Source organism: Triturus cristatus, chromosome 2_1, assembly GCF_964204655.1.
Source record: "Triturus cristatus chromosome 2_1, aTriCri1.1, whole genome shotgun sequence".
Lineage (NCBI taxonomy): Eukaryota > Metazoa > Chordata > Amphibia > Caudata > Salamandridae > Triturus > Triturus cristatus.
The window spans coordinates 529796950-529811523 of record NC_140581.1 but is presented as its reverse complement, the minus strand read 5'-3'; the positions used below and the strand labels follow the sequence as shown (position 1 = coordinate 529811523).

Sequence of the window (14574 nt, the reverse complement as noted above, 5' to 3'; positions counted from 1 at the left end):
TGAATGGTGTGAGTGCATGGTGATCAGTGTGATTGCATTGTGATCACTGTGAGTGCAGGGTGAACGTGAAAGTGGAGGGCGAGAATGAGGAATGAGTTGTCTGAATGCAGGGTGCATTCCCAGACCCATGAAGTAACTCAGCATGTTATTGAAGGCGGCGTAGAGTTTAAGATCTAAGTTAAACTATTGCGGCATTAATCGGGGATGGAAGGTGAAGGAAATAAATAATGTGCTGATCCTGCAACAAACTTACAGTCCTATGGTTAGGGTTGCCAGCAGATTATTTTGATGGCTCAGTCGGTACAAAAATAAGCAGTCACCTAAAGCTGTATTTTCAGCACTTATCTGTGCATACTTCGAACAGTAAATATAAATAGAAAGCACTTTTAATTGTGTTCTAGGGCTGCCTCAATGATACTGATAAAGAGAACAAAGAGAAGAAAAGTCACATTACGAATGCATACATACTTTTTTATTTATAAGTCTATTTAGTGTCAAGAGGAGATCTTTACAGGCTCTTTAAACAAAACATGGCATGGCATTTTTCTTTTAGCAATCCTACTATATTCCTTTTCATTAAATGCATTCTTACACTACAGCAGTAAATGTAAAATACAAATGCAAGGAATAGGCCCAGTGGGGACCCAGGGGGTACTGGAACCAAGAAAAAAACTAAGCCTCTGTAACTAGTTTACAAAGGCATGTAAAAATGCAAATGGTGTTTAAAGACCTGTGAAAAAATTGCCTGAGATAAGACTCCAGACACTGCCCCCAGCCCACAGCAGCTCGAGTTGCACTGCAGAAGCCCGGGCTGAGACACAGGACGGAGGAAGAAGGGGGGCTGAAGCCCTTGGGCCTGGGAAGAAGTGTGACTGGGAAGGCACGACCCCCTTTGCATCGCTCCACGGCCCCCCTGGGGGGTCGCACCCCACAGTTTGAAGACCCCTGCTCTAGGCGATGTGCTTAGAATGTAGAGGACTATACTTGAAATGCTGCCTCCTATCGGCCATTCAAATCATTACAATAAGTCCCAAAACCTAAATGTTTACTGTCAGGAACCTGAAAAAGAAAAGCAGCGCGACTGAAACCTGGGAGGTGGATGGGCCTCTAACCTGCAGCAGCGTGGGTTGTTACCGTTCCGTGAGGGGGCGCCATTCTCCTAAAGTAACCTTTTATGAAATGAATGCTATGGGCGAGTCAGGCTTTTCGATGGGAATCGCCTGCTGCTTGTGCTGTGGTCGCTCTGCTTCCTTGAACAGTAATCGAAATTGTGCGGTAATATCATTGTAATCTCTTTCGAACCTTACAAAAGAGGGGATGAACTGCGGCTTATAAATAATATTCATGGTGTAATAACAATTTGCATTATTAAGGTGACACGCAAGCAATATTTTATGAATTGATGCCCAGGCGGGAATGAACATCCCTCACTCATTTGCGCTTTGTGCTCTGCTAGGTTTCAGGGCACATCTCAGTGCATGCTGAACTTGCATTACACTTAAAACAATAATAATATTACCCCATTTTCTTTGCACCATGGGCCTGACTGTTTATAAACATGCAGTAATGTGCACAGAGTAATTTTAGCGCTCTCGTATACACGTCATTTTTATTTCTTATATCACCAAATCTTTCATGGTCTGTTTGCATTCTTTTTCCATTTTTGCCTGACAAGAAAGCAATTTATTTCTTTACAAACTCTGCTTTGATTTAAATTATAAAACGTAATGAGCATTCACACACTGATATTCACAAGTCATGCGCTAAGGCATACAACATTTCACATTTTTTAAATGCTGCCACATGCGTAATACATCTATGTGACAATGAATTAATACATTGTTCGTTGATCATTTTCTGCAATGCATGTGAAGTTAAAAGCTTTTTTTACTATCTATTCTCGTGCGCAAAAACTTCCATTTGCGCAATGGGAATGATTTGGGACTATATATATATATTCACCTTTTGAAAAAATCCCCATATCTAATTAGCAATACTCTCTTATAAGTCTTTTTACTCTGCATTAAATTATGTTGTTTAGTTTTTATTTTATTGGCGGTACATGAGGCAGGATATTTAGCCATCAGTGAAGATGGAGACATGCTGTAACTCTTTATATGAAAATTCAAGGCAACAAATAGTGATAGCCTGTGCTCTCTTTATAGGTGTTCCGTGGAAATGTGGACAACAACACTCCCTACGTAAATTCGTTCACACCTCCAATAGAAGCGCAGTACGTACGGCTGTTTCCACAGGTGTGCAGAAGACATTGCACCTTAAGGATGGAGCTACTGGGATGCGAATTGTCAGGTCAGCCTCTAACTTTATGATATTCATTTGGAATGGACTGAAAAGACCATATGTACATATTACTTTAGTATATATACAGATGTGCAGAGTGTAGTATGGCATTTACTACCATTCAGAGGGTGGGAAAGGGCTATGACTCTTAAGAGCCGAAGCCTCTATGGGTCATGAGACTCCCGCCTCACGCTACAATGGTAAGAAATTGCATTTTAGGCTACGGACATTTGCTTATATGATTTAGGCCTTGGCATTTTTTTCGATGTGTATTTGTTCAAAAAAAGTATCAGAATGCAAGGTATTACATGTGTGCTGTAAGGAAAAATCACATTGAAAAGACCATCATCACTATTGTATAGGTTTTTTCCTTCTGTCAAGTCATTGCAATCTGGGATGTAGGTAACAGTGTTTTTTCATGTCTTCTTAGCTTTACTGTGGTTGTAAATTTGAACTTGACCGTAGTAATGTGCTAATACTGTACTAATAATTTTGTGAAAGTGCATTTATTAATACAGTTGCTCGAAATAACACATTATATATATCTATATATCTATATATATATATATATATATATATATATATATATATATATATATATATATATATATATATATATATATATATATTCACTGAAAAAACCATAGGTTTCACACATGTTATAGTTAGCTGGACATTTCACTCGTACAAAACCATTGAAATTCCCCCGTTATAGTTAGTTCAGCTAACTATAACTCGCGCGCCCGCAATCCACTGCTGATGACGTCACATATTACATCACTCATGACATGGTCAGTGACATCACTCATGACATCACTGATGACATCTCAAATGACATCACTATAACGGGGGAATTTCAATGGTTTTGTACGAGTGAAATGTCCAGCTAACTATAACATGTGTGAAACCTATGGTTTTTTCAGTGAATTTGCAGGGTTTTTTAAATGCTAATTCCTAACTATAACGTGTGTGAAATCTATGGTTTTTTCAGTGAATTCGCAAGGTTTTTAAAATGCTAATTCCTAACTATAACGTGTGTGAAACCTATGGTTTTTTAAGTGAATTTGTAAGGTTTTTTAAATCCTTTTTTTTCTTTTTCTTTTTTCTTTTGATTTTTTTTTTAAAACAATATGCTACCTATGTATATAATCATTGATTTACTGTATCCTGCAATATAGAAAGGTTCACCTTTATTAAAAAAATGGTTAGATATAGTTGAATAACATAGTTACTATCTTCTACAATCCTTTTTTTTTTTTAGGATTGTTTTCCGTGCGCGCACGGTACGTTTTACGTACACGTCCGTAATTCGCGTGCGACGCGTAAGCGCTTGCTCCCTACGCGCACGCGCGCGCGCACGTTACGCGGAACCGCCGCACGTGCGTGCCCTCTAATGCGCATGCGCGCGTGCGCGCGTCTTACGTATGCGCATGCGTACTTTTACCGTGCGCGTATGGTAAAGTAATAATATTTAACAATACATTTTACAATATATTACACATATTTTCATATTTAACAAAGACATGTTTTGCCCTTTTTTTGCTGTTTTCAGAATATATTGAATTTCACTGCAAATTGTGAAACCAATTGCATTCATCACTTAACAGCGGGGAAAAAAATTAACAATCTGAAAGATTGTTTAAAAAAAGCCCTGTATCTCTTCTCAGTAAAACATACCTTGATAGAAACATAATATATATAATAAAAATATCATCTAGCAACAATAACTATTTGTAATAAATAACGTCTGTAAACCTTGTTGCTTAAGCTCATACACCCAAATAATATCTGTCAAAGAAGTCCACAAGAGAGATTTTTACCTTTCAATGAGGCCAAATGGTAATTTTACATTTTTTTTTTGATGAAATATCCAATGGTAATCTAATAAAATCGCAAAAAATGATTTGTTCAGATGTTGCAATTTGTATCTAAAATTTTGGTTTTAGAAAAAATAAATAGGAATTTGGTAATTCTGCAGGCAAACGTTGCTTGAAAATCAATTGAGAATCATTACAGAGTGTCCAGCCTTTTTCACATTTAAGATAAACTGTGTAATGACCAGAAGTTATCGTAGGTCCATCATGGAAAATTATTGCAACTGCAACAAAAGTTTTTCCTGATATTGATAATTGTTTTCCTACAAACTTCTTTATAGAAGTGTCCAATTTTGTTCCATCAGCTCTACAACGTTGCATCATTAAAATTACATACTGTCCATATTTCTTTAAAAATAACGTTGAAAACATGTCTGATTTACATTTAGAACATTCCATGCTGTGATTGGCATCTTTAACTAATTTACTAAAAGTGACTGATTGACTCTCTGGTAATGTTAAATATATGAACCTTTCAGAATCAACATTAGAGCTGCATGTGTTGAAACAGTTTTCACAACTATGTTCCCATTTATAAGACAGACCAAACATATTTTCAATTTCTACCCCTTCTTCTTCCAGTACCATAAGAATATACATCAAGAATTCCTGTGCATCTTGCTGGTCATTTTGAGTAAACTGTGTACTTCCTGAACATACATCTAAACGTTTTCTAACATCAGAAGCACTTTCTATTTTAGTTTTATCATTACTCAGCTTCTCAAAAAGAAAACTCAGCAGAGAACAGAATCTTTTTTCATGATTTAGTATTATCTGCTCTTGCAAACTTTCAAGATAAAATACAACATTCAGCACTACATTAGCGTAGCAGTTGACACCAGAGCTATTTTCAAAATGACAACCAACAACCTCTTCAACACTGTCCTTTTTCTTTATGCTTTCAGTCACATCACTCTCCTTTTGTTTTCTCTTCTGTACATTCTCATTACAGATGTTCTCAATTCTCCTTTTCCGACAAACAACACGTTTTTCAAACACAGGATACTGACCTAAATGAGGAGCATAGCTTCTTCTTAATATATTATATTCCTTTACACAGTTTGCATCAGCACTAACTTTTGAGTCATCAAAGTCTATCATGAATAGACCAAATAATGTTTTCACTCATGACAAAGCAACATATGCCATACCTTCTTTGAACACAGTTAAACCAATGTTTACAAAAGCACTATCTACAGTTAATCCTTGAGATTTGTGAATAGTTACAGCATATGCTAGAGAAAATGGAAACTGCTTCCTACCTACATATAAGTCTTTCACAAGCAAGAAACGAACTGAACAACGACAAATGTCTTTAACCTCTTCAATCTGATCAAATTTTATTTTTTAAAATTCAATTCCATCTTTTTTTTGGTATTTCACAAAACCCACAACTTTACCCATAGCTCCATTCACTAAACCTTTTTCTACATCCAAATTTCTTCTTAAAAATACTCGACAGTTCATACAAACATATAGATTTTTTTCTAATCCAGCTGTTTTCGAAATATTCTTCTCTAGAGAATCCAATTTATTTTTCAGTTTGCCTGTTAATGTAATAGTAATTCCTTCATGCTGAATTTTGTCCACTGCTTCGATTTTCTTAATCTCTTCCTTTTCTAATTTCAAAAGTTCCTCATTGAATATCGAGCATTCACGTAGTGTTGGCATTAAGCAGATTACAGTATTTTTTTCAGCAAATGTTCTGGTATATTTTCTCTGCAACTATTTCTTCATTTGGTAATAAATTATGTAGCAACCGACTCTGTAATGCTTCTCTGCCAACTTCTGTGAGTAGTCCAATTCTGATATCTTTCAGAATACTTGCATAATCTTCATCGTTTGCTTGCCTCATATTGGTAGTGAGTTCTTTGTACTCAAAGACTGACCAAATATTCGCATTACCAATACTTCCTAATGACTTCTTTGTGTCTTCATGTGTCACAGTATTAAACACTGGTTGTCCTTTAACTGGAGTGAGCTGCAGTAGATCCCCAAAAACTATAACATGTTTTCCTCCAAATAACACGTCATAGTCTCTCTTTAGAATTTGCTGCATTCTTAAATGCACAAATTAAGTTTGATACCATGCTTACCTCATCAATAATGAGAACTTGCATCTTCTTCAACACTCTTGAAACTTTGAAGCATGCTTCTCCTGTTAACTTGTGATATTCTATTTTGTTCTCATGCTCCACTGGTAACATTAGCAAGCGATGTAGGTAATTCCTTTTATGTTATATGCTGCTAACCCAGTTGGAGCAGTAACAACACAAGACAAAGTTGAATCTGTTTTTTGCTGTAGGTAGCTTTGGATGACTTTAATTAAGAAACTTTTTCCAGTTCCAGCTTGTCCACTCACATACATCCTGATTGGTTCAAATGATGCGCATGAGCACTCTTTCTTTTCATGTAGTAATCCATGGTCAATTTTTTTTGTGACTTCTTCATAAATTTGTTTTTGTTCTTCATTCAGTTGCTGTTCCAAATTTGGTAAGTCTACTAAATCTTCCTGAGCTTGATTCATAGCTGTTTCCACTTCAGTCATTGCTATTGCAGCTTCATTTTCTACGATTGGTTGTCCTAGGGGATCTTGACTGAGTGTTCCAGAACTTTGGCTGTCTTGAGAACTGTCTCTAGCTACTTCAGCTGCAATTGTAGCTTCCTGTTCAATTTCTTCATTTAACATTTGCACATAATTTGTGAAAGTACTGCATTCAATCGTATCTTTACATGCATTAAAGGAATCTTCATAGCTGTGAAAATCTCCAAGTACTTCATCCTCTGAACGCCATGGTTTAAACAGCTGTAAAAGGGCTAAGTAGTAAAATTCCTTTTTGTCAGGAGTGTCGCAACTCAGCTTCCTGTGATTAATCAAGCTTCCTTTTGTTTGCTTCACCAAACATCCTTCCTCACCAATGACTTTATATTTTCCATTGTTAATGTCTTCTGTGGCTTTCCGTGTAAAAATTTAGTTCTGCAGCACTTCATAGAGACACATGTTCTCAAGATGACGACTTCTTTTTGGGTAATATGTGTCCAACATGTTTGATTTCAAAATATCTGTACTTTCCGGGTCGTTCTCTGCCAAATATTCAATTTCTCCAACAGATTTCAGTACCCGATTTCGCATTTCTGCAAGGCCTAAACTTACCCAAATTATTCTTCTGGATTTGGAGTACAGACTTGCAGATGATAACCTATCTGAGCATTCGTAGGATCCACTTTCTCGATGCGATAAAATCTTTAAACTGAAACTGTATAGCTTTTTACTGACAGTCTTCTTGTGAGAAATCTCTTCCCACATTTCTTTCAATTCTGTTTTCTCAGATTTAGTGATGTAAGATGTGACATACCGAGCAACAGCAATAGAATTGTCAGCTACATACTGTATATCCATGTTAGCATTCCACATGGATAAAATGACTGGGTTGTAGTCATTTATATATTTTGACTCTTTTATATTTTTCTTCTTAGGTTGTAGGTATTCTTAGTCGATTTTCTTGTAATAGTATGTCGCACAGCTGACATAAAACTATTGACTCTTCCTTTTGAAAGAACAGTTCGTGGAAATCCAAATCGACATTTTGTGTAGAATTTTTCTTTACTCTTGTACTTTCGTCGACAGTATTTTCCACACCGATGACTTTGGAAACGTAAAACTTGCTCTTTTAAGTGTTTCTCTTCTGTGCTTTTAGGTATAGCACATGTTTCATATCCTTCGATGAAACTTAAGACTGCATCATCAGAATCTGTTCCAAATTTTGGGGCATCCTTGATCCACAACAGCATATGAATATGAGGAGCACCTCTTGTTTGGTACTCTTTTCTCCAAAAGAAATCCACAACTTCTCCAAGAGGTGGATTTTTTTTATTGCAGATGAAGGACATCATAGCCTCAAATCTATGATTGAAATATCTGCAAACATTAACCGGATCTAATGAGCACAATTCTCCTGCTGTCTTTTATTGGATGTTTTCAATATTTGAATTTGCCTCGAAGAAAATCCAGAAGATCATCCCAAGCGTACACAGCACAGCTTAGGGTGAGAAACCATGTAGGAGTTCCTAAATTCCGTAACATACACTTCAATTCTCCATGGCGTCGGTACCAATATTCATTTGTCCCACGCTGACAAGCCATTAGATTAATCTATTGAGATTCCAAATGATCATCTCGCTGTTGCACTTTGTTCATAAAATCCCTTGCAGACACATTACGTAGATGTACTCCAGTTTTCAAAATGTGATTTACTGCATAAGATAGTGCTGACAAGTCACTTTCAAATAAAAGATGGAACAAATAAGGAATACTTTGACAAAATCTGGGATCTTCTGCATATAATCTTGTAGTCCGATACTCAGAAGCAGGAATCTGTACTGGACGTTCATCATATCGTCCACCTTTTCCTGTAGGTAACAGCTGGGGAAAACAACGAGCTTCCAAGCTCTCCTCCCATACACTCACTGGAGTTCCTTGTGCTTTCTTCATCTGAAACAGATCAATAGTGTTTGCCATAACTTCTTTTGAATGAAGAGGATGTATGCTGAAATGTTCATAAATTTCTTCTTCTTTTGACTTATCCACTTTTTCAATTTGCCCAGCTGGTATTCCTGAGTCTGGTAGTAAAACTTCTTCATCTTCATCCATATAAATTGTTTCATACCATTTGTTATTTCTTTTCAAATATAAAGTTGTTCTTTGTACTTTTCGTACATCTACCAGCTCCTGCCAAATTTTCTTGTTCTTTGTTGGTACTCCATTAACTAAAATAACTAATGGTTCAGTTTCCAATGTATCTGCATCAATAGTTTCCATATTTTTTTTCAAATCCAATGGCAAATAGACAACTCTTCCTTTTAAACCTCTCTGTAAATCCGAAGGAGGTAATTTGCCTGTTTTGGGCTCCATACGAACTATAGTCTGGAACGGATGGACACATTGAATGAGTATAGACTCATAAGTATTTAAATCACTAAGTTCTGCAGGAATTTCAACCAATTCTAAATTATTATGTACAGCTCTTGCTAGCATTTTATTTTCTTCTAACTTGTTATAACAGTATTTACAAATACGGTGATATTCACCCAAATCAAAACAATTTTCCAGAAATAAATATGTAGCAAAATCCAACCACTTAGTATTGTCTTCTTTTTCACTTTTTTTATAGAGATCAACATACCTTGTTTGTTTTTTATAATGGCTTCTCCGGCAACATATACAAGTAATATTTGGTCTTTCATTAGAGATGATAGGAAATTTTGTCATTTGATCTTCAAAATTTTTACTAATAGTAGGTTCTACATTGTCTTCCACATTTTCTTCAATTACTGTGTCATTATCTGCACTTTCTTGTTCCGGACCAAAGTAGCAAGACTGAATTTCATCAGTAACCTTCTCTACATCTGATACAGATCCACGGAACAGAGCCCTATTCAACTCATTTAACTTTAGTGCTGGACTTTTAGCAAAATACAATCTTCTCACAAACTTTCTCATTTCAGTATGATGAACCGTCAGCATCCTAAAATGGTGAAAAACACTTTGGCAAACTTTCCTAGAAAGACAAGCCAGAGAATGTCCTTGCAAACCAGTATTCTCTCTCACTCTACATGGATCTAGTCTTTGAAGCACCTTAATCTTCTATTTAACACTTTTTTTACTATATTCTCTTAGAAATTCACGTAATTTATCAATAGATTCCTGTCGTACAGTACAAATACTACTACAATTCCAAGTGTACACTGGGGCTTTAGGACGTCTCCCCATAACCTCATCAGCTATCACTTCTTCCTCATTTCTTGGAACCATTTTCTCCTTTTCCATTATACAACCATCTTTCCCTTCATAAGCTTGGCCACTGGTGTCAACTGCATGCAGCAAACTATTACTTTGAAGATAACTCTCTTCATTAAAAAATGGTTCAGTACTTGAACTATGCATCCATTCTCCTAAAAACACTTTACAAAAGTTATTTCTTTTCACTACTCTTTTCGTTTTGCTGTGTGACTTCATTACATTGACCATTTTATCTAATGTACGGATCCTGTTCAAAATTAAAATGAATAGTTTTCTTTTTAAATCTAAAGCCTTAGCTACAATTGATTCAATATCTTTTTTTTGCTTATAAAATTTAGCTTTCTTCTTATATTTTTTCACATCCTTTAGCAAATTGGACATCACTCTTCTCTGAAACATTTTTCTACGAATGTCTTTAAATGCTGTTTTTCTTTTTAAGTCAATCTTTATTGCTTCTAATTGTACATTAGCATTTTCTAATTTCTCACTTTTGTCCTGTTCTTTTCTACTTGAAACTCTATTTGCAGTGCGGACATTTTTCAACTTTGTTCTTTTTTTGAAGATATTTTTTAAAAAATCCTTGGTTTGCTTACCAGAAGAATTTTTCTTTCTTCCAACATGAGGATCTTCAACTAATTTGGGTCCTCCAGTTGTCTTCAAATATAAATGTTTTTTCTGTTCTTTTCTCTTCCTTGATTTTATAGGCATCTTTAACTTATTTCACTGTTGTTCAGCAACACCTGAAAGAAACTCAAATACCTTTATGTAATTTAAATTTATTACTATATTTTTTTTGTGCTTTTCAAATCTTATAATACTATCTCCCCCTTTCCTACAAGTGAAAAACACAATAAAACCAACACGAATTATAGCTTTCCCTTTCCTACGAATGCAATTCTAAAAGAACCAGAGTACCACGAATTTGATCTCTGACAACAATTCCTGTGTGCGCACAGACTCATGGTGTGATTCTAGGCAGAAAACAAAATTTGATTTGCAATTTGAAAGCACACTACTGTGGTAGAGCAAGTGATAATTACTCTAACAGTCTGACACATTTTCATTATATTTTTCAGAAACAGAAAAGAGCACATGGCCAAACTGCTTTTTGAGACCATGAACATGTGCAACCTGAATGACGTACTACACTCTAGCAAAGGAAATGAGCCTTGGTGAGGTTCAATGTATTAGCGTTACTCACTGCTATCTGAAACACCACACAGCGCTGAATAGTAAGCTTGACTGTACATGAGAAACAGCTTGCTCTCTGCTAAGAGTGTGCTTCTGGAGACTGTCTACTGTCAAGTGCAAAAGAGATCTGCATTGATCCTTGCGCAACTGCATAAACATTGGAGACATGTATGTAACACTACATGTGTGGTAAGGGTTAATTTGACTTCTGAACATGTACAAACTACATGACCCATTGCAGGAGTGTAAGGAAAATCTACCATGTTGATGTCAAATGTGTTTGCATTGCCCTCTCATTTGTGACATATTAATGTGGGCTCAATGCTAGCCATCACAGTTCATTAAAACAAGCTGCCCCTTTCCTACGAATGCAATTCTGAAAGAACCAGAGTAACACGAATTGAATCTCTGACAACAATTCCTGTGTGCGCACAGACTCATGGTGTGATTCTAGGCAGAAAACGAAATTTGATTTGCAATTTGAAAGCACTCTTACTACTGTACATAAGGCACAGCCCCTATCGCCACCACAGCTTCAATATAGGTGATGTTGTGGTGGCGATAGGGGCTTGTACATAAGCCCCTCTATTATTTTTGGTGAGGCAAGCACACTGGCCAGTTGTCGGGAAGATATGCTGATTATCCCAACTCTGAGTTAAGACCTACTGTCATACAGATATTCGGTGGACATTCAATGACTGTAGATATTATGCGGAAGTTTAATGTCAAACTGTAATCCAGTTGAATCTAATCCAGTTAAGAAATTATACTAATAGGGTAGGGCTTTGTGATGCACAACGTTTCGGAAGTATCTGGCTTTCACACTTATTTAATTCATAGGTGCTGAGATGTCCATGATAATGATGATAGTTATTGTTCATGTGATTCATGAAAGAATAAGCCATAATACATTGTTTTACATGATCAAAAAACAATTATTTGTGTGTGTAACAATTCTGCAATATCACGTGCAGATTTAAGAGATTATAGGCAAAATTTGTCTGACTCTTGCCACCCTTACTAGTATGCACAGTCTTCAGTGGTAAGCAGTGCTTAATTTGTAAAATATGAAGTGCAGGTGCTCCCAAATTTTTTAGGAGACTACACCCACTCTCTCTCCCACCTCCCCACCCGGCTCCACCTACTACCTCCCATGACTCACCGAGTAGTACACTTTCCCAACTAGACAAAACTAACAAAGTCGAACAGCACAGTGACAGCCATCACTGACTCACTCTTTAAGAGCTGGCATTAGCACAGGTGGTGCCCAGTGCAACACATTTTTTTGATGCCCCCCTTCAACCTCCTTCTCCACGGATTCCTTACTACTACTCTCCATTAGTGCCCCTTTTCTCTCCATAGTTCAGTTCCTCTATCACAAACATTTCATTTGTTTTTATAGAGCTGCACATACAAGTGCAGCGTGCCAGAGCACTCTATACCACAGACACATTGTACTGATACCATTAATCATCCTGCGAAATGTAAAAAAAATAAAAACAATGAGGATTAAAAGGTGTAGGATCACATCATCTATAGTTAGGAAGGCATTATATTTTATTAGTGGTCTGGAAAGCACAAACTCAGGGTTTAAATGTACCACAGTAATTGGGGTTGCCTTTACTAATAAGAATGCATGTTTACCCACACTAACTAATGACAGTTTTTATGCCACTGCGTGGAATAGGATTGCCATTTATTAATTATAAGCAACCAACGGATCTATGTTACAAAGCAGTAACCCACTGAACTATCCACATGAAATACAGTTCGGTGACAGGCAAAATACACATTCTTTCCAGCAGGCATGTTAACCCTCTGTACTACTGGTGAGTTAAATTTTGCACTACACAAAACTCGAATCCTTCTCCAGCAGGAACATTAATCACCACGTTATCTTTGACTTACCAAGAGGAGTCACTGACATTGGTGGTTAAATAATATCTGCTGCCTCGGGTGGTCGATGTAGCTGTAGACTGTGGAGTCCCTCACTGCAGACAGCTGCTCTGACTACCATGATGATGTACTGGAGGCAGGAGTCAGTTACCGGTCATAGAGTGCAGGCTGCCGCAGTGAAAGAGATGATGCTGGCTCTCTTCTTTGTAGATAGCACTGTACTACTTTGCATCTAATATGCAGCTATAGAGATGAGTTGCTTTGAGAAGGCATGGGGTGGCTCTCAACCTGTCTTCAGAGCCGTGACTCGATCTTTAGGCACTCGGCGCAAGTTCTTACTGTGACTGGCATAGCCGCCAGCAAACCTCCAAAAGCAGAAGGGCACTCAGGGCAGCACATGTCAAGGTCATGGCTGCTCCTTACTGTAATTACTCTGCCTGCAGCAGCAATTCCTGGTGGCAAGAGCAAGACATCTTGCATCGTCCTGTGCCAGGCCACAACAGAGGCCTGAAGGGCTGGCAAACCATGATTTCCAGGGGCTGCTTGCTGCAGCAGCAGGCCAGAAAAGAGTGCATGAGGAGGCAATGCCCATTCTAATAAAAATGGATCGCAAACAGCACCACATGTCCGGTCAGGGGCAGCAGTAGTTAAGAAAATTGTAAATCCAGCCTGAGACTGCCGCCTGGACATTCAACACAAATGTGCGCTCTGTTTGTAAAACATGAAAACCATCCCCGAATCCATGTGAGCTGGGCCCGGGCCGTGCAGCGCAGATTCGGTCTGCACCTTGCCCTCAAGGAAAGAATGCACCCAGTACTGAATGCACCGGAACCACTTGTCCCAGAGGCTGGGGTCGGCCCTCAAGAAAGATTTGTGTTTTTTTATATCTGGTGCCAATTCGAAAACAACGTGTAAAAAGACAGTTCAAATGCCTGAGGCCATCTACTGTGAGCTCCGAGGCAGGTAAATGAAGAGCGCAGCAGCAGCCCTTTTCTTTTTTAATTATGTGCAGGCAGGCCGCAGTGCTTCATTCGCATTCAATTTGTAGATATGAATGTGTGACTAATTCATTTTAGTGCAGTGATACCAGCACTAAAATGCATTAGTGGGAGGGAAAATTGATTCAACAGCCCCGGCCCTGGGAAATATGTGCCGGTGCTGAGCACCGGAAAGCACCGGCACAAATTAAGCACTGGTGGTAAGGGTAAGCAACAACTTCCAGACTTCCTTTCACCTGAAGATAATTTCCTTTTGGAACTCAGGAAATCTTCTGGGTGTCACCGCAAAGGTTTTGGCTACATATCCTTTTACTACAAAAACCGAGACGTCGGACTCTCCCACTTGGACAGTAGCATGGACCTGCTCTGGCTGACCATGAAAGGATTGCCTAAAATATAAGTGCTTGTCAGGCCTTGAGGAAGAGACTTACTGCCAGATGTATGACCCTTTCATTTAGGGCCTCGCAATTTGCCACTCATTGCGAGTCCAAATTGGGAGGCGCTAAATGAAATG

General features: G+C 37.7%; 1 protein-coding gene across 1 annotated transcript in view; it reads left to right on the top strand.

The window, feature by feature from the left end:
- EDIL3 (EGF like and discoidin domains 3) overlaps positions 1-14574 on the top strand; it is a 1529327-nt gene that overhangs the window by 1104653 nt on the left and 410100 nt on the right. The window contains exon 9 of the mRNA XM_085632425.1: positions 2166-2310. Within this exon, the coding sequence (XP_085488551.1) occupies positions 2166-2310 (145 nt within the window). The remainder of the gene's footprint in view (positions 1-2165; positions 2311-14574) is intronic.